We start from the raw sequence: 20,403 nt of genomic DNA on the forward strand, positions 1-20,403 counted from the left end.
GCAATTATCACATTGGTTAAAGGCAATAAATTCGATCAACCGAGTGTACCATCCTCTTTCTGTCATGCTGGTGCTGCCAAAGCGGTCTCCAGGTAAAGGTTTTGCTGGGTAGTTTGCTGTTGTTTTCTCAGCAGTCATTCAGGGTGTCGATTCTAACTCTCATCCTGTTTGTGAGAGACACCATAACGTAATTAACCTCCACCAATGACACCGGTGCTGGCAAATGAGTTGTTTGGGTTAACATCCTTCTGATGGACGGTGCACGTATTCAAGTCCTGCCCTGTGTGCGAAACACCAGGGTGACAGTTTATAGCTGGGTTGAGATTCAAACCCGGGCATGACTGCTCAGAGGTGAGTGTGCATACTTGTAGGCCATCCTGGCAGCCCAGTCATTAAGTAGCATAATTATAAATGGATAGATTCGGTAAAATGGAATAGATGTGTGACTGGTGTGAATGGCATTCAAAGTTGCCTTGTATATCGATGTCGTGATGAGGTTGTTGATTACCTCTGCCACCGAAGGTGGACGGAGGTTATGTTTTCACCCCTGTTTATTTGTTTGTCTGTGAGCAGGATGTCTCAAAAAGTGGGTAGATTCTGACAAAACTTGTGGACAGGTTGGGTGCATGAAAAGGACAAATTGATTAGATTTTGGTAAAGATCTGGATCCGGATATGAGAATTAAAGAAAAATTTTTTAAAAAGTGATTCTTCACCATTGAGAGATTGAGTCAAAAATGATATTTAGTATGATATGTCAAAAAATTATTTACGGATTTTGACAAAACTTGGTGGATGATTTAGGTTCAGGTCGGATCCAGATCAGTCTGTCACTGGGATACGAAACGTAAACTAATCATGCCGATGGAGGTACATGCTTTGGAGTACTGTTTTAGTTTGATCTGATATTCTAATCAGAATTATCAGCTATTTTGTCGTCAGCCATTGGAAGAACGAACATGTTTGAAAGACTTGTGACCTTTATAAATATACAATATGCATGCATGGGTACTAAAGGCCCAGTCACACCTTGCCGTTTTAGCCAGCTTATGCCGATTTTTGGAAAATTTGTCTAAAACGCTGGTACACGTTGAATACGTTATGGGTAAGTTTTGATAACATTGAGAGCACGCTGAAAAACACTGCCATACCTCGTTCTACTTTTCGGTTGTCCTCAAATTTTCCATGCTTGAAATTTTAAAACATGCCAGCGTATGACTCGCACGTTCCGCATAACGCTGGCCATAAGTTGTAGGCACGTCACGCGATCGTTGACACACGTCGACACACGTTACTTGTGAGTTACTCATAACTCGAAACACGTTGAGGTAATGTTTAGTGTACCCGAAACTTATTTCTAACCTATGAGTAACGTGTTGTACTCGCGTTACGCGATCGGTGACACACATCGACACACGTTACTTGTAAGGTGCTCATAAGTCGAAACACATAAAGGTAATGGTTAGCGTCAGTGTTCCTGACTTCCTGGTTTTATTTTTTTTATTTTTTATTTTCTTCCTTCCTTTGGTATGATGGTGATTTTGACACTTCGATTTCTAGTGCGGTTATAATATAATATAATTAATAAGCTGCCTCTCAACGATTTAAATCATAACCGCACTGTACACTGAACACCATGATACCGAAGAAAAAAAAAAAAAAACCGGGAGTCTGGAACACTGACGCTAACCATTACCTTGAGGTGTTTCGACTTATGAGTACCTTTCAAGTAACGTGTGTCGATGTGTGTCACCGATCGCGTAACGTACGTACAACTTATTCCCATCGCATGCGGAGCGTGTGTCAAACGGCAAGTACGTCGTAAAATTTTAGGCATGTTTAAAATTACAAGACGTACTCCATTTAATACGACGTATGATAGCGTACCTTAGCGTTCTATTCACGCATACCAAACTTTAGACGCATTTTTCAGAGGTCGGCATACGTTGGCAAGATCGCCAAGGTGTGACTGCGATGTTGACACTTCCATTTCTGCGGAGGTTATGATTTGAATCGTTGTGCGGAAGCCTTTTAATAGGCTACTCCACGTGATCGTCGGCCATGCGTGCAGCGCGCTATGCATAAGTTAGACTATCGTTGGGCATAGGTTGTGAAGGCCGACAACAGGCTCAGCATTCGTTGGTATAAGTTATCTACAACACAACGAAACGTTCTGTGTCCGTTTCTAATACGTTATGCATAAGACCAAGTCGTTATGAATACGTCCGAATCTTTAAAAAAAACATCAAAAGTTCAACGTAAGCCAGCGTTTTACATACATTTTAATACGTTGCCATTGCTGGCTAAAACGTCAAGGTGTGACTGGGCCTAAAGGTTGAAATGACTGTGGAAGAACCTGAATTGCAGATACTTCGTGTCAAAGGTTGAGACTGTTCACAGATGGAGATATTTGCTTTAGTTTGTATGTGGAAGGGTTAGGGTTAGCGTTATGGTGTGGAGGAGTTCGGATTAGGGTTAGTGTGAGGAAGGTTGATTGTATTTTATAAAGTGATTGGACCTACAACAGGTCGCATTCTGTTTTACTGTCTCGTCATGAATTTCAATTTTTTTTTTTCCCCCTCATGAAAGGAAAAAAAATATCACTGACACCGTGGCAACATCAGGGCTGACAGGGTGGCCTGGAAGTATGCACACTTGAAGGTGGAGTGGAATAAACTTCTCTTTGAAAAATAATAATACCTGCTCCCTTATGGAGTGAGATGTGTCATCAACACACCCTCCCTCAGGGCAGGGATTACTGGTTTTGCCATTTTCACTCTTCTGTATCTTCAGGCGAACATTGCATTTGATATTTGGACCTGAACTAAAATTGAATCGGCTTGTTCTTGTCACCTAACCAACTCGTCCACCAAGTTTCATCTGAATCCGTCCATAACATTTTGAGATATCGAGTTACATATCGTTTTATATTAGCCCTATCTCTCAATGATGAAAAATCATTGGAAGGGCGTTAGCCTGGATTACCCATCTGAAAATTGCACGTCGTCTTCTATATGTTCAGGCGAAAATTGCATGTCGTCTCCCCAGATTGGCCCAGCCATTTTTTATTTTATAATCGGCAAAGTACACACGTGCAGACAATTGTCTTATCTTAATATAGCTAGAAACAGTCCCTCTCCTCAGGAGTGTCCTAGAGAGAGAGGGGGGGGGTGGAGGGGCGGTGTTCATGGAGGTGCAGCAATATATTTTGTGCCTTGGCTAGTAATCACACCTCTCTCCAGCAGGGAGACCACTTCCACTATTCCACATGCACAGGCGAATGGGGTCGCCAGGGAGGGAAAGAGGGGTGGGAGGTGAGGAGATTACTCTGTTCCCATGACCTGACCCTGGGTATCTGGAGCACTTGTGCAAGATTTGGTGCAGATTGGCCTTGCCGTTTTCTATTCATAATTAGCAGATGTACACACATAGAGACAATTGTCTTGTTTCATGTCATAGGATAAAATAAGAGGACTTGTAACTGATTGGATTCTGTTTTATTTATGTTGTCATAAATTTCAACATATTTTTCCTTTCTAATTAAAGGAGAAAATATTTCTGACCTCATAGCAACATTATGTCTGACAGAATGGTCGAGACTAGAGGTATGCATGCTGCACTCACCATTGAACTGTCTAACCTCGGTTCGAATGTTAACCCAGCTGTGAACTTTCACACTGGTTTTTCACATTCAGAATGATATATCTTTGTGCGCCGTCCATTGGAAGGACGTTAACCTGGATGACCCATCTGCCAACACTCGTCATTGATGGACGTCAAAGATCCCATGGTGCCTTTCGTGAAAAGTTGGAGAGGTATCGCCGGGACTGAATACATTACAAATTCCTGTCCTGACCGACTGCTGGGAAGGCAACGTTAAACCTTAGTAGTGCGGGTAGTACGAACCAGGTTTGTGTGAAGGATAGGATTCTGAGAGATTCGCACAGAATGGGGCTCATATAGAATGGTGTTAATTTCTGGGGACATAAGAATGATATATATTGTTACGGATTCGCGCCCGCCGGCGTGCGAACGGCCACGTAACTCGAATCGCGGCACGTCGCCCACCGGACGGACAATCCAGTCGTGACCCTCTCGGACTAACGCCGGGAACCAGTCACGGGTGGACCTTTCGGTCTCACCGCGATCGAGCCAATCGGCCCCCGCGTGGGATAGGGTTGCTCGCCAAATTCGACCTACCTAAGTACCCACACGGAGGGTAGACCGGGCGATCGCACCTCGCCGCAGGTCGACTTCGGACACGGGCCACTTAAGCGACCCGTTCCGTACTATCAGAATAACCGAGCGGTGTTATCGTCGACCTCGACGGTTCGATTAATTATCGGGCGTATTCAGCCCACTACCAACCCTTTACGTGAAGCAAGATGAGGATTCAATGAAAGAAATGACGAAGCAAAGCGGGAAACAGTTCAACATAAAGCACATTTATTCGCGGCACACGGGAAGCACACATATACAATTCCACCAAATGCACACAGAAAAGACACAATGCAATTTACACAACAAGCAAATGTAAAAGTGAAAACACAATGCAGATCTAATACCGACTATGCGAGCACACGGCAACACTTATACAATTTTACTTCACAGACGGCGCCGACAACACACATTCCCAAAGCAAAAGAAAAGAGAACCACCCTCCAGGATGAGGGGGTAGGCGGGCCTGGGGCCGAGACCGTGTCGGGCCTACCCGTCTGGTGATGAGACGTGGAGCGGCGGTGGTGCCTCAACTCCGCGGGCCTCGCGGACAGTGTCTGGTAGGGGGTGGGAAGGGGGCCCCCTTGGTCGCACTATCTCAGCGCGGGGGGAAACAGGAGGGGGTTGCTGATGCTCGGGGAAAGGAGGATTTTTACTCTGTCTCGGGTCCCGCGACGAGCGTCTCCACCTCGACCAGGTCGCGCCGTCGGCCTCCCTGGTGTGCAGCTCCCGGCACCGACGCGAGCACCCCCTCGTCTGCCTTCGCCGCCGCCGCCTCTACACAGCTCCGTCCTCTTCGCTCCGACACCAACTCCGAACTCTACCTCCTGCGAACTCCTTCCAACGCACACACGACCCTTTTCTGACGAACGCAGCCGCTTATATAAGCTCCGTGGCTTCGCCTTTGACCCCCTGCCTTCGACCTTTCACCTCGCTCCCCATTGGCCCGAGAAAAAGTGGGCGTGAATGCTTTTTGATCCATGAATTTGCATATAGCGACCGCCCTCCAACGCCCTGGAGGCGGGGCCAAATCGCCCCTCGCTCACCGATTGGACGGAACAAAAGTGGGCGTGAGTCGTTTTTGATCCGTTTTTCTGCGGAAAGTCCGTGATGTTTTGTACACGCTGTTCGGTGCGCGCCCTGCACGAGTCCAATACCGGTACCCACAAGCGGCGCAAGAACGGTGGCGATGCGACGGTTGCGAGGTGTGACGGTAAAGGTCGTGGCTGTTGTGGTGAAGCGGCGTTGTGGTGGGTGGTTGATGTTGTGATGACTGTTGAGACGTGGTTGGTGGTGGTAATAATGGCGGTTGGTCCAAAATAAAGATAGTAAAAGAAAAACGGCTATCCTGAAGAGTTGCAGCACGCATGAATGACATGTATTCCCACTAGACAACGGGTTTGGGCCTAACTACACATATACTTACGGAGATATCTCACCTAAGGGACCTGAATGGTGGTGTGCGAATTTCGTCAACCACAACAATATTAACTGTAATAACCTGAAAACATGAATGTTCACGATTAAATGAATAAATATAAGGAACTATAAAGGTACTCGGTAGAGTGCATATCTCCGCCAGGCTGATCAGTTTACGTTTTGCATCCAACTGATAGGCCAGATCTGAATTTGGACCTGAACTAAAATTTAATCGGCTTGTTCTTGTCACCGAACCAACTCGTCCACAAAGTTTCGTCTGAATCCCTCCAGAACATTTTGAGATATCGAGTTGCATATCGTTTTAGCCCTATCTCTCAATGGGGGAAAATCACTTTATAAATTCTCGGATCTGGATCTGGATCCGGATCATCACCAAAATGTAATAATTTCGTCCGTGTCATATCCTCAAGCTGTGCACCAAATTTCGTCCAAATCCGTCCACAACTTTTTTAGATATCTTGCTCCCAAACAAACAAACAGACAGACGGGGCGAAAACATAACCTCCATCCACATTCGGTGGCGGAGATAAATATTTGTACATTTACCAATCGTCACCCAGGTCTTTCAGTTAGATTTCCAGCCGACAGGGAGATGATTTTCTTGTAACCCTTCATGACCTGTGGCAACTCGGAATGGTACATGAGAAGGGGCTTTAACTTCACGTCTCCTGTAACATTGCCGCCAAGGAGGAATGTCAGACAGTCTTTTGATACCTTGGAGCTATAGAGGCATGCCATGCTTCCTTCAAAATGAATGTATGGCACAGCATCCCCTTCCAAAGAAAGCTCTGTTTCGTTGACATTAAAAAAAATAGCTGGGGATGGTAAACTTCCACAAGGGCCTTAAACTTGGATGGAAATTCAGCTGCTGCTTGCTCGTCCGTGCTCGCAGCTTCACCAGTTATGCAAATGTTATCCAAATTGCTGTGCCGCTGAAATCTATCAAACCACTTTTGACTGGCCAAAACATCTCCTTGGTAGATCTCTCTCCTTCCTGTTCTTTTGCTTCATATAAGCTCAGCTTAAATGCATATTGCTGATTCATAGCCTCAATCCAGGAGGATAAAAGTCTCTCCATCTTCAGCATTGAACTGATCCGAGATCTCATTAATTTTGTTCCATCGACGGGTGTCTTGGACTGACTAGATGCTTAAATTTTTTCTTTGGCCTTTACAATTGTCTTTGCAGACAACTTCCATGAACAAAATTCACACCCAACAGCGGTGGCACCAACACCCGATTCCATCCGTTTTAACACTTTCAATTTCAGCTCCAAACTGGTGCTTTGTCATGATGTTTTTGGCACAATTACCACTATGGTGCCACACAGAGCAGGAAGATGATGACATGTCCATTGATTGATTGAGAGGATATGAGCTCTGAATGGCTGCCAGTGATGTTAACACCCGTGGTCACATTTATGGTGACGGTGTTTAAACTCGTAACTTTTGACTCACTTGATGGATAAATAAATAAAAAAGAAGTAATCAAAAATTGAATACTTGATTCGCGCGAAAGCAAATTCATGCAAAGCGGGGTCGCACATTGTGGGGTATCACCGCATTCTAATTTTTGGTGGCTTGAAATGATTGCAGGTTTAACGGTGGGTGAAGCTAAAACTTTATTTCCCCCACATCCAACCTCATCACACATAGTTAAAATACTATTTATTATTTTTTTAATGTTAAATGCATTCAACGTAGAATTCCTAATTCTTGCTTTAAACCTACTCAGTCGAATGTCAGGCCAGGCCCACATGTTTGTGATAGACTTGGGCCAAAAAACATTCCCTGGCCCACCCTACAAGGTGGGAATAATTGTGGCAGTTAAAGATCATCATCATCATCATCATCGTCATCTCCATCATCATCATCACCACCACCACTCCATACAGCAAGGTAAGCTCACTACGCTTCTCCAATCCCTGAGATGCACTTCAATACCAAACTTAAACAGAGGGGGCCTAGGATAGGTGGCTAAGGGAGATTTTGTATTGCCAAATCATATTATTGGTCACTATGTAACTAATTTATCGCTCTTGGTCGCCATTACTATTAACACAACGCACTAGAGAAAAATACAGGGTCCTTTTTAATTAAGAACGATAAGTTCTGAGTCATAAGTAATGAGCTTTCTGCTGGATAAGCCCCGTTTCTCCAAGGTGTGGGGCAGTGTGACCCTGACCTTACACTGCTTGTGAGGTTTTTCAAGTGCAATTCAAATTTTAGACAAAAACTTTCCCCCCAAAGTGAAGCAATTCTTGGATTGTCCCTTTTGGCCTCAGGATAGCGTTAACCATTAATAATGAGGGGTGGGGAGGGAATTTGGAGATGAGGGAGGGAGATGGTGGTGACTGGGCTGCTGACCTTCACTTAAAGACTTGAGACACTCACTGGTAGCTAAAAGTTATGTTGGACAAAAATTAGCTTTTGAAACAAAATAATCGTTCTTACTTATAGAATGGCATACATGCATATCATAAGATCTCAAAGCGAGTGATTTAAGGACCGAGGAATATGCATGGTTTGGGAAGGTTTTAATGCCTTGTAAAGTTGTACTCTATCTTGATGCACATGTTTTACTCGATTGTTGTGTTGTGCCAGTTTGTGAGAGGTGTACGAAGTTCTTTATTTTCATGCAGGATGTTATGCACAAGTTCAAGCTGCTTGTTGATCTTTTATAGTGTTAACTAGACGAACCGTGAACCCGTTGGGTTCCAGTTGTGACAGCGGTTGATAAAAAAAATCATTTCAAAAAAACCAGAAAAAGATAGCTCCAGTGAACTCCACAGTTGAGGTTGTTTGCATTGATCAAATTCTCCTGTAGAGTACTTGACTGAATCGGGAGTTGTTTTTTAATATTTTTTTTTCCGTTGCCCGATTTGAACGAAACTTGATACTGCACACCGCAGGAGAATGGTGAGTAAGATGGCCCTAAAATGTTTGCGTTGTCGTCTACTGTTTTGGCTGCATTTCGGGAACATACATACATACATACATACATACATACATACATACATACATAATGAGAGTTTTAGTCACTAGTATGTGCCCGTAAAAAAAAAAAAAATAAAATAAACCACACAGGCCGTTTCTTCGCTCTCACGTGCCCGTACGTGCGTGACCCGGAAGTTCGATATTATTCGCAATTTATTTTTAATACCCAATTATTCAATTAACGCCAATGTATTTTACCTTTTCGCAACGTCGTGGCAAGGAAAAACAAAAAGAGAAGAGAAGAGAGAGAAAAAATTTACTTCCTGGTTCGGAGCATACCAGCACTCTGATGTTCCCGAAATTTATACACCGTCTAATATGAAAACGATCATAACTTGGGCTATTGTGTTTATCAATAAATACGCATAAGAAATCGAGAAATTATTAGAATACACGAAGTCATCACTCTCCGGAAGCCCGTACGTTGTAACCCGTAATGGGGAACGTGGCTGTGCTTCCCTTCCCCATCGGCCACGCCCACGCAACAACGTGTCTTGCCATTGGTTGGTAAATAAATGGTCATAACTTGGGAAGCACTTGTCCGATTAATATCAAACCTTGAAAAGGCACATCCTCAGGTCCCCAGCAATATACCTGGCAAGTTTTAATTAGATCGGACCAGTGGTTGTCGAGAAACAGCGGACACACACACACACACACACACACACACACACACACACACACACACACACACACACACACACACACACACACACACACACACACACACACACACACACACACACACACACACACACACACACACACACACTGCTGGAATTATAGATAGATATACAGATAATTTCTAAAATATTTACCCAAAAGTATGAAATAAACGAATAACTAATCATGATCTCAACAGTGAGGGCTGTCAGAATATCTTAGAGGTACGCACACTCGCCTTTGAGCTGTCTATCCTGGGTTTGAATCCCAACCCAACTTTGAAATGTCATCCTGGTGTTTCACATGCTGGGCGACACCATCAGTTTGTGTACGACATACTTCGGTCAGACCTTAAGCCATAGAACCTACCTGCCAGCACTGGTTATTGGATGCTAAATATTCTACAGTGTCTTTCACAAAGAGTTTGACGAGTTATTGTCAGCACCCGGAACAAATTACAAGTTTTGCCACTTTCAGTCAAGTGTCCTGCATCAGATTGGTGAGTCATTCAGGATTTGTTATAATATCGAAATGTTCTGCGATGAGCCTTGTTAAGCCTTTGAGCTCTGTGAAGAGTGTGGACCTCGAAATAGTTATCGCAAACAGTTTGGACAACACACAGTCTCAGTTGATATTGTTGCAGGCCGGGCGTCGGCAACGAGCACCACCGCTATGTGGAGCAGTAGAGTCGACTCCGCCGATCACCCAGAATTTAGATCGTATCTTTTTGCAAAACTCCGAAAAGTACGGGTCCCTTATCGGACCGTGAAGCGTCAATATTTCTACCACGTGGTACAGGGTTATTTGACAATTTTCAAAATACCTATACTAGATGTCCACGTGGCGATTTACCGAGTCTCCACACCCTCGACGGCACCCGTATGGAACAAGCCGCTAGCGTACTCGAACAGAGTGTGACCTGAGCAGACGGTCACCAAAGTCCTGTCGGTCCAAATGTCCCCCTTACAGCAGCACAACGGCCTTGCTAATTTTCCAACACGCAGCACGCTAAGCCAAAAGAGGAAATGACACGAACGAGCTGATACATTTCACAAATGGGGATATTTATTAACAATAGGGAAATGAGGGGAGCACGTAAGGGTAGAGTTATCCGAATATTAATAAATGCAATGTACAAGCAAAAAGCACGGAACAGTTGCTACTTATAGACGGGCACACACACACACACACACACACACACACACACACACACACACACACACACACACACACACACACACACACACACACACACACACACAGACATGGACCCCAATGGTCTTTATTGAAGTCTTCCAGCGACGTCTTCCAGCTCGAGGAAAGGGAGCTGCAGACCAGAGCCTGCGCTTGGACCTGTCCACCTCGTGTGGTCTTCGACGATCCGGCTCGACGGGACTCGAACCCGCAACACGATGCCACTCCAAGCACCAGGGACGGAGGAAAAACGTCGGACGCCAGGTGGACGAGTCGAGAGACGACCCAAGCACTGCCACGCCGACCAGACCAGACGAGTCGCTCTCCGGCACCTCAAACCCGATCGCTGCCAAGCCAACCAGACCAGACGAGTCAATCTCTGGCACCTCGAACCCGATCGCTGCCATGCCGACCAGACCTGACGAGTCGATCTCCGGCACCTCGAACCCGATTCCCCAACCCTGACGCTCTTTCCAAGGCCCTGGCGTTTCTTGTATTGTATTTCTCCTGCGAGCTGGGGTGTCGTGGGGAGGATCGCCGTCTGAGACGTCTCGCCTCCCATTGGTCCGGGGTTCGTGAGAAAGTCGATGCCTGAGACGTCTCACGCCTCCCATTGGTCGAGGGTTCGTGAGAAAGTCGATGTCTGAGACGTCTCATGCCTCCCATTGGTCGAGGGTTCGTGAGAAAGTCGATGTCTGAGACCTCTCACGCCTCCCATTGGTCGAGGGGAACATTCCATCTCTCTGGGGCGGAGTCGGAGCTCTGTTAGCCGAGGAAACTCCGCCCACGTACGTGGTCGAACACACGTAGACAATGGCGTCAGTGTGAGGAAGCGAGGTGAAGGCGTGTTGTTGTTATAAGGGGTGTAAAAATCCTAACTATTAAAATAACGCACAGCACACGTAGATTTAATTCCCATTAGACAAGGGAAAAGGGAGCTATCTATCCACATTTACTTATCGATATAACTGAGCTATAGGACCTGTATGTTGAATGCAGGAAACTTCCAAATTCGTAACTAATTCATGAAAGGTCTGGCAAAGTCAAATGCAGCATGTTTAAAATAGAAAAATTAATCTTTTTTTTATTTTTTATTTTCCTTTTCATTCCTAATTTATTGATTCATATTAAAGGTAAATATTTACAGCCATTTTTAAATGTTACCTTCATCTGAATGAACAATGAATGCCAGTGGAATATCCTAGTTGGCTTCCTCACCCATTTCTAAAGAGTCAATCCTTGTGTCGGTGAGAGACCTGGCACGCAGATCTACTTTAATATGGATAGTTCATTCTTCGATTTACTGCAATCTCTATCGATTTAATCCTCGTCACATTATCGTATATTGCTCTCTTTTGATGACGCCATTACTGCGGTGTCCTGATTCTTTGCTTGCTTATCCTACTCGTCCAACTCTAACGCTGCCCTACATGGACAAGCATGCTGTGTCTGTTATACGTCTGTAAATGCATGGACTGTGATGGGGTGTGACCAATTGCAGCTCTTTTAAAATATTTGAAAGATCATTTTGAAGTTTCTTTTTAAGATTATATGCAAGCTAAGTTCTCAAGAAAAATTAATATTATAGTTGCATGATATTTGAGCTGAAAACTTCAGTCATTAAATTCTTTTGTTTGACTCGTCATACTGTGCATCATCTATACGTGGTGCATGGAATTGTTCTGTTCAGCACATCCTAAATTTCATTTTAGAATTGCTGAATTTTGATTAAGCCTCGGTGAACTCGGTAACTATGATAACATCGTGCTCTATTACTCACCGCAGCTTTCGGTTGAGATGCCTAATTCCATTGTTGCTTAATTCCAACTTGTGTGTATGGGTTGGGAAACGACATGGTCACTATGGCTGAATGCATGGACAATCACCACGAGTTTTGCATTCTGTTTTCTTCCAATTTTGCTGCTTTTTTCTTCTTCTTTATTTTTTTTTAATGCCTCTGCTGACAAAGTCACTGGAGGCATTGTATTTGGGTTGTCCATTTGTCCGTCTGTCCATCTGTGATAGATTTTTGTTTCAGTGGTAACTTAAGAACAGCTGAAGGGATCCAAGTCAAACTTGGTTCAAGTATGGAAAATGATGTAAAGATAAACTGATCAGATTATGGGGTCAAGAGGTCAGAGGTCCCATTATATAAAAATTCTGTTGCTGTGTTAACTTGTGAACCAGTGATGGGATTTTGACCAAACTTGGTACAAGTATATATTATGATGCAAAGACAAACTGATTAGATTTTGGCATCAAGAGGTCAAAGGTCTTGTCAGGTAAAAAAATATGATGCTTGAGAACAGCTGGAGGGATTTAAATCAAATTTGGTACAAGAATGTGTAATGATAATGATGTAATAATGTGGGCGGAGGCATATCAATGCCAAGACATCAAATTATGTCTAGTTTTTTTTTGTATACCACAGAGATCACAAATCACAGAGCATGGGGGGGGGGCGATCACAAACAAATCACAGAGAGAGCGGGGGGGGGCGAGGCTGGAGAGGAGACAGTGGAAGACAGAAAGACCACCGAACTGCCTGTGGTGAGAGAGTGAGAGGCCCAAAGACTCAGCCTCATCGCGGGAAATGACAATGATCTGAAATGCCTTGATTTCCACAGCGTGAAGCCGAGGAAGGTGGGAGGCAGGAGCACCAGCCCAGAGGGGAGAGCAGTACTCCATCAGGGTGCGGACGAAAGCTTTGTAAGTGGTCAGGAGCTCAGGTGGGCCGAGGAAGGACTTTGCACGATGGAGGATTCCCAGTCGGCGACTGGCTTTGGAGACCAGGTTTGAAATGTGGCTTTCCCAGGATAGGTCTTGGCAGATAGTGAGACCCAGAAGCTTGAAAGAAAGGACTTCTTCCAGAGGATTGTTGAGAAAGTGAATGGGGGGGGGGGTTCTAAACGGTCGTTTTGGAGAGATAGTGAGAGTGTGAGATTTGTCCGGATTGAAAGACATGTTCCACGTGTTGGACTAGTTTGTGATTTCACCCAGATCTGCAGAGAGTGAAGAAGCTGCTGCATGCTGGTCTGAGGATGACAGATCGTACGGCAGAGGGTGGAGTCATCAGCAAAGAGATAAAGAGGATTTTCCAGAGTCAAAGAGGTCATTGATGAAAATCCAGAAAAAGAACAGGGCCCAAAACTCTACCTTGAGGAACTCCAGCCTGGACAGGAAGAGGGGATGGAAGAACTCCATTTAGGGCCACACGTTGACTGCGACAGGAGAGGAAGTCTGCGAGCCATGAGTGGAGATGGCCTTTGATACCATAGGATTTCATAGGATACCATAGTTTATACATTATCGAGATTTGTGGGAGAGCTAAAGCAGAATGGAACAAAATGGAAAGGGGAAAGCACCAACGACAGAGTAGATAGAGAGTGAGATGAAGGAGAGAGTAGAGGAACACATGGAGGGTGAACAACCTGAACGAAACGCAGCAAGAAGAGGAAGGGGGAGGCAGTGATGAAACAGAAAAGGAATAAACCAACTGCCAACTTACTAACAAACTTAAATAAGTGAGGAAGAGGGGTGGGGGGAAATCACAGTAAATGCAAAAAACCAGTGCTTGGGAAGTTGGGGGAAGAATAGATCCATCCATCTATCCATCCGTTGCGACCATACTCTCTGCAGAGCGTTTGTGCTGCCTCAGTAGTCTCCTTGGCTATTGGGCACAATCCTGGATGGGTCACCACTCTGACACAGGATACCAGCAAGCTGGCACTCATTTTGCCGACCTCAGAAGGTTGACAGGCAGAGTCAACCCCACCTGGTATTAATTCAACTGCTGAGTGGGATTTGAACTCAGGATCCTCGGATCCAGAGCCCTCCACCCTAACCATTAAGCCAACATCAGGCATAAGAATAGATCGTATGGATTGGAGGTGGAGGTGGGGTGGGGGAGGCTGTGTTCAACAGCCATCTTAAAACCAGCTGTCTTGAAGCCCTGGAGGGAAGAATGGGACTGAACAAACTGTGAAAGTTGGTTCCACAGGTGAGAGAAAAGAGGAACAAATGAGTGGAGGTGAGCAGTGAGCCTGGATTTTGGGGGTTTAACCAAAAAAGGGGTACTGGCAGACCATGTGCACCCTGCAGAAACCTGGCAGAGACAGAGGCAAGAGAGGGTAGAGAGTGCAAGACCAAGAAGGAGGTTGCAGAATACAGATAGGCCACCAACCTTCCTTTGATGCGAAAAGCCTTGCTATCCATGGCATCAAGAATGGCAAGGTGTGAGGCAGGGGTACCAACCCAAAGGGGAGAGCAGTACTCCATAAAGCTGTGCATGAAGACCTCATAGGTTGTCAAAAGTTGACTGGCTAAGGAGAGACCTTGCACAATGAAGGATGTATGGTTGATGGTGAGACGAGATAGAGGGATAGTGCTTTTTGTCGGGGTTGAAATACATATTCCAAATTTTGCAACAGCTCCTGATTATATCAAGTCTGCAGACATGGAAGAGGCTGCTGCCTGCATGAGTGAAGAATGAGAAATGATACGGCAGTGAGCGGAATAATCAGCAAAGAAATAGGCAGGATTTTCCAGAGAATCAGAAATATCTTCGATGAAGGTGAGTAACAACACTGGGCCTAAACACTACCTTGAGGAACTCTAACTGTTAAGAGATGCATGCTGATTATGGAAGCGGAGGAAATATGTGAGCCATCAGAGAAGGTAGTCTTGGAGTCATAGCCAGAGAGTTTGGAGATCAAGGTGGGGTGTCGGACTGTATCAAATGCTCGAGATCTACTGCTGGACCCAGAATGGCTTTATTTATTCATTTTATTTACTTATCTACCTTTGTATTTCTTTTTTATACCAATCTGACACATACTTTATTGATGAAATGGTTTCATCAATTTCACATTTATGTATTACTGGAAAAAATTGATTGTGTTAATGAATATTGTTGTCTTCCTTCCCACATCCCTTTTAGTGATGGATCATTGTATGTGCATCCTATATTTTCATCCTTGCCAAAATGAAGTTGCCTTCTGGAGTTTACCTCACTTGATCGAGCAGCCAATAGAGGAATAAGCACGGAAGTTTTTTTTTTCCCAGAAAAGCGCTGCCTCCTCTGATCTTTTGTGATGATTGCTATTGCCCAACATGCATTGCTCTGAAGGGTCCAAGGCAATGACTCAAACCAGGACAGCTGTTTTTTTTTTTTTTTTACCCCTTTCACAACATTCATTATGCAATTATGACATTGACCAGTGTTTTATATTAAATGTGTTGGTGCTCTATTGAGAAGTGGAAGAAAAGACGTGGATTTCTACAACACTGGATACAAAACAGTGTCGCAGAATGAAGTGTCTACAGTTGGTGTTAATAAATGCACTGACTGGTGGTCTTGAGATATGTGTGGCTGCCTGTATCACATATGTACCACCACTGCTGCTGGAATCTGGTGTTGAGGAACGTTACATGACCATGGTGCTTGGTAGGTCTTCATCGATTTTTGTATAGCAAATGTAGTAAGTACAATGGATATTTCAGAATAATATGATCCTGGTTACAGTGTGAATTGCGAAAAAAAAAATGGCTTGGCTTGTTAGTATTCCCATCTGGCCCCTTGGCTCGTGTGGTGATGAACCCAGGTTAAAATCCCATATACCATATGTTTGTCCATTGTCCTCTGATGTCCAATTGTAATTCATGTAGAAGTACACAGGTGTCTCCTCATATATTTGTCCCGCATGTGATTTATGTAAAGCTCCACAACGAACATTAGGTTTTATATTACAAAAAGGAAAAGCATCTGTCCAGGTGTCACGCTTCATTCTAAAGGGTTCCTGCTGTCGAAGAGTTATAAAAAATTGATCGTTTTAAAAGCAAGTCTTTCCCGGTTGAAGAAGAAGCCGGACCTCTAGCTTTAATGTCGCACTTCTTGCTGTCGCAGAATAATAACCAGAGTTGGTGTTAAAGCCACTCAATGCTCGCCTGTTTATACATTTATCGTTTTAAAAAGACGTCTAATAATATTTTTTTTATAAAGCATTGCAGTAAAGTCTGATCCAAATAATTTTAAAGCAATATATGTATTTGTACATTGTAATCAGTAAAAAATAGTGTGGTAGATAAAAACATTAGAAAGGAAATAACTTGCACCAAAAACTTTAACATTTTCATGCTCACGCTGACGCTGACGCTCAAAGACCAGTCTAATAATATTTTTAACCTCCGCCATTGAAGATGGACAGAGGTTACTGTTTTCACCCCTGTCTGTTTGTTTGTTTGTTTGTGAACAGTATTACGGAAAAAATCCTCGACGAAACTTGGTGGGGGGGGTGAGGTATGGTCCAATGATTATGCCATTTTGGACTTGGTCCAAAGTCCAATATGGCCGCTATGGCGGCCATTTTGAAAAAATATTTGAATTTTTGTTTTTGCATTTCTACATGTTTTAAGTGATTTCCAACCCCCCCCCAAAAAAAAATTGTTAGAGAAAAAAAAACAAAATTTTGCAACTTTTTTTTTTCAAAAAAAATTCGATTTTTTTTTTTTTTTTTTTTTTTTTTTTTTTTGGCATTTCAACATGCGCGTCGATCAAGTTTAGTTTATTCAATCGTGGTTCATGACGGATTTCGACGAAACTTGGTGGGGGGATTAGGTATGGTCCAAGGATCATGCCATTAGATTTTGGACTTTGTCCAAAGTCCAATATGGCTGCTATGGTGGCCATTTTGAAAAAATATTGGAATTTTTGTTTTTGCATTTCTACATGTTATAAGTGATTTCCAACAAAAAACATGCCAAAATTATAATTGCGGCTGATTTTGGAACTTCAGGTGGATATACCCACGTAAAATCAATTTCTGTCTCAAGGAATCTAGTTATGACGAATGAATTGAGTATGTAAAAGTTAAAAGTAAAAGGGAAAGTTGCAAACTATAACTCTGTGAGCACTGTTGACGTCAAATTGAATGAATAGGATATCAGGTTCACTTGAGTGACCTAGCAGTATTGGCGGCGGAGGTTTTGCACTCTACCGAGTGCTCCCCCTCTAGTTTGTAAAGCATTGCAGTGAAGGCTGATCCAAATAATTTTAAAGCAATATATGTATTTGTATATTGTAATTAGTAAAAAATAGTGTGGTAGATAAAAACATGAGAAAGGAAATAACTTGAACCAAAAAACTTTAACATTTTCATGCTGACGCTGCCGCTCATGCCGGGGGTATCGCTATAGCTCTCTGTTCTTCGAACAGGCGAGCTAAAAATGGCGCAGTTGGAAAGCTAATAATTGATTTACTTGAAACAAAAATTTGCCTTTTATCATAGGGATGCCCGTTTTAAAAGCCCCCTTTCTGTGATCGAAGAAGGGTGAATGGGAGCTTAACATAGTGGTTTCACCGGTAACATTTATTATTCTACGACAGAAAGGCAAGGAACCCTTCAGAAGGACACGGACAGAGCAAACAACAATAACCACAGCCACCATGACAGCACCAACAATAACAAAAAAAATACAAAAGAACATTTTTTTGTGTGTTTCACTTCATTTAATATCCTCGGAGATTCACAGACAGGAATGCAATACATTTGTGAAGTAAAACATGTCTTTTGATTAAATCCATCGGTGAAGTGACGGGTAGGAATGCCGAGTGTTAAAACGAAATTACCTGTCTTTTTAAAATTATTTTTGCCCTAATTTTAACAATGTTACCATTCATAATTACCTTCTGACTGATTATTTCATTGAGTTTGTGGGATGTGGAATTGCTTGCCATTGCATTATTCGGCATTATGATTTTTGGATAAATAGTTGTGCAAAGTGATTGAATAAGTACTTTTCTTTAATAGGTTGTATAATTTTATGAAGGGTTGGGTTGGCTTATTCGGTGTTCCCTATTCCAGGACCAATGACCATATATTGTGTTGATTTTACCATGTCAAACTACGTCATATAACAGTGCACTGATGTGCACTTGTCTTTGTCCCAAATTTGATATACTGTATCTGCAGTGCCTTCAGAAAGTATTCACACTCCTCAACTTTTGTCGTGTTTTGTTGTTACAGCCTGAAATTAAAATGGATGAAATAAAAAAAAAATTTCACCAATCTACACAAAATACCCCATAATGACAAAGTGAAAACGTTTTAAAGAAATTTTTACAAATCAATTAAAAATGAAAATCTGAAATGTCTTGTGTCTAAGTATTGAACCCCCTGAGTCAATACTTTGTATAAGCACCTTTGGCAGCGATTACAGCTTTGAGTCTTCTTGGGTGTGTCTGTATCACCTTTGCACATCTGGATTTAAGGATTTTTGTCTCATTCTTCCTTGCAGATTTGCTCAAGCTTTGTCAAATTGGATGGGGAGTGTCGGTGAACAGACAATCTTTATCTTTCCACAGATTCTCAATGGGATTCAAGTCTAGGCTTTGGCTGGGCCACTCAAGAACTTTCATATTCTTGATCTGAAGCCATTCCAGTGTTGCTTTGGTTATATGCTTGGGATCATTGTCCTGTTGAGATGTAAATCTTCGCCGCAGTCTTTGGTCTTTTGCACTCTGAAGCAGGTTCTCCTCAAGGATTTGTCTGTATTTGGCTTCATTCATTGTTCTCTCGATCCTGACAAGTCTCTCAGTCCCTGCCACTGAAAAGCATCCCCAAAGCATGTTGCTGCCACCACCATGCTTCACGGTAGGGATGGTGTTAGATGGGTGAGGAGCTGTGCTCGGTTTCTGCGAGATGTAGCGCTTTGCATTTAGGCCAAAGAGTTCAGTCTTCATCTCATCAGACCACTGAATATTTTGCCTCATGCTCTGAGAGACTTTCACTTGCCTTTTTGCAAACTCCAGGTGTCCTATCATGTGCTTTTTCTCAGGAGTGGCTTCAGTCTGGCCACTCTCCCATGAAGTCTAGATTTGTGAAGTGCTGCAGAGATTATCCTGGTGGGTTCTCCCATCTCACCCAAGGAAGTCTGTAGTTCTGTCAGAGTGGTCATTGGATTCTGGATCACCTCCCAGACCAAGGTCCTTGTGTGGTTCCTCAGTTTGGTCAGACGGCCAGTTCTCGGAAGAGTCTGGATAGTTCCATATTCTTTCCATTTCCTAATGATGGAGCTCACTGTGCTCTTGTGAACTTTCAACACTCAAAATTATTTTATACCCTTCTCCAGATCTATGCCTCCTCACAATTCTATCTTGTAGTTCTACGGACATTTCCTTGAACTTCATGGTAGAGTTTCTGCTCTGACATGCACTGTCAACTGAGACCTTACAGAGAAAGCTGTTTCTTTCTAAATTATGTCCAATCAATTGAATTGGTGAAGTTGGCGAAACATCTCAAATATCTATATATTACTAAAACTCTCATCATGTATGTATGTATGTATGTATATTCCCGAAAAACAGCCAAAACGGTACATGATAGCGCAAAAATTTTAGTGCCACCTTACTCGCCATTCTCCTGCGGCGTGCAGTATCAAGTTTCGTTCAAATCGGGCAATAAAAAAATTATTTAAAAAATCGATTCCCGATTCAGTCAAGTACTCTTCGGGATTATATTATCAATGCAAACAACCTCAGTGGTATAGTTCGCTGGGGCTATCTTTTTTTCTTGAAATGTTTTTTTTTTATCAACCGCTGTCACAACAGGAACCGAACGGGTTCATGGGTCGTCTAGTGATCAAATGAAATTGGATGCATCTGAGCTCAATTTGGCATGTCATAGCAAAGGGGATGACATAGCAGAGCTAAATTTGGAAATACTTATTGATGCAAGACATTTCAGCTCTTCATTTTTAATTAATTTGAAACAAAATTGAAAAACATGTTTTCACTTTGTCTTTATGTGGTATTTTGTGTGGATCAGTGTCAAATAATTTAAAATCAATCCATTTTATGTCAGGGCTGTAACACAACAAAATGTGAAATAGTCGAG

General features: G+C 43.2%; 1 protein-coding gene across 6 annotated transcripts in view; it reads left to right on the forward strand.

Annotated features, from left to right (window-relative positions):
- The window catches only part of SLC45A3 (solute carrier family 45 member 3), a 71,917-nt gene that overhangs the window by 15,522 nt on the left and 35,992 nt on the right, over positions 1 to 20,403 (forward strand). For all 6 annotated transcript variants that reach the window (XM_085881632.1, XM_085881637.1, XM_085881631.1 and 3 more), the window contains one exon: positions 15,450 to 15,956. In XM_085881632.1, the coding sequence (XP_085737758.1) occupies positions 15,821 to 15,956 (136 nt within the window). In that variant the 5' untranslated portion in view covers positions 15,450 to 15,820. The remainder of the gene's footprint in view (positions 1 to 15,449; positions 15,957 to 20,403) is intronic.

The sequence above is a fragment of the Eptatretus burgeri genome, chromosome 5 (genome assembly GCF_056783735.1).
Source record: "Eptatretus burgeri isolate ZD-2024b chromosome 5, Ebu_testis_v1, whole genome shotgun sequence".
NCBI classification, from domain to species: domain Eukaryota; kingdom Metazoa; phylum Chordata; class Myxini; order Myxiniformes; family Myxinidae; genus Eptatretus; species Eptatretus burgeri.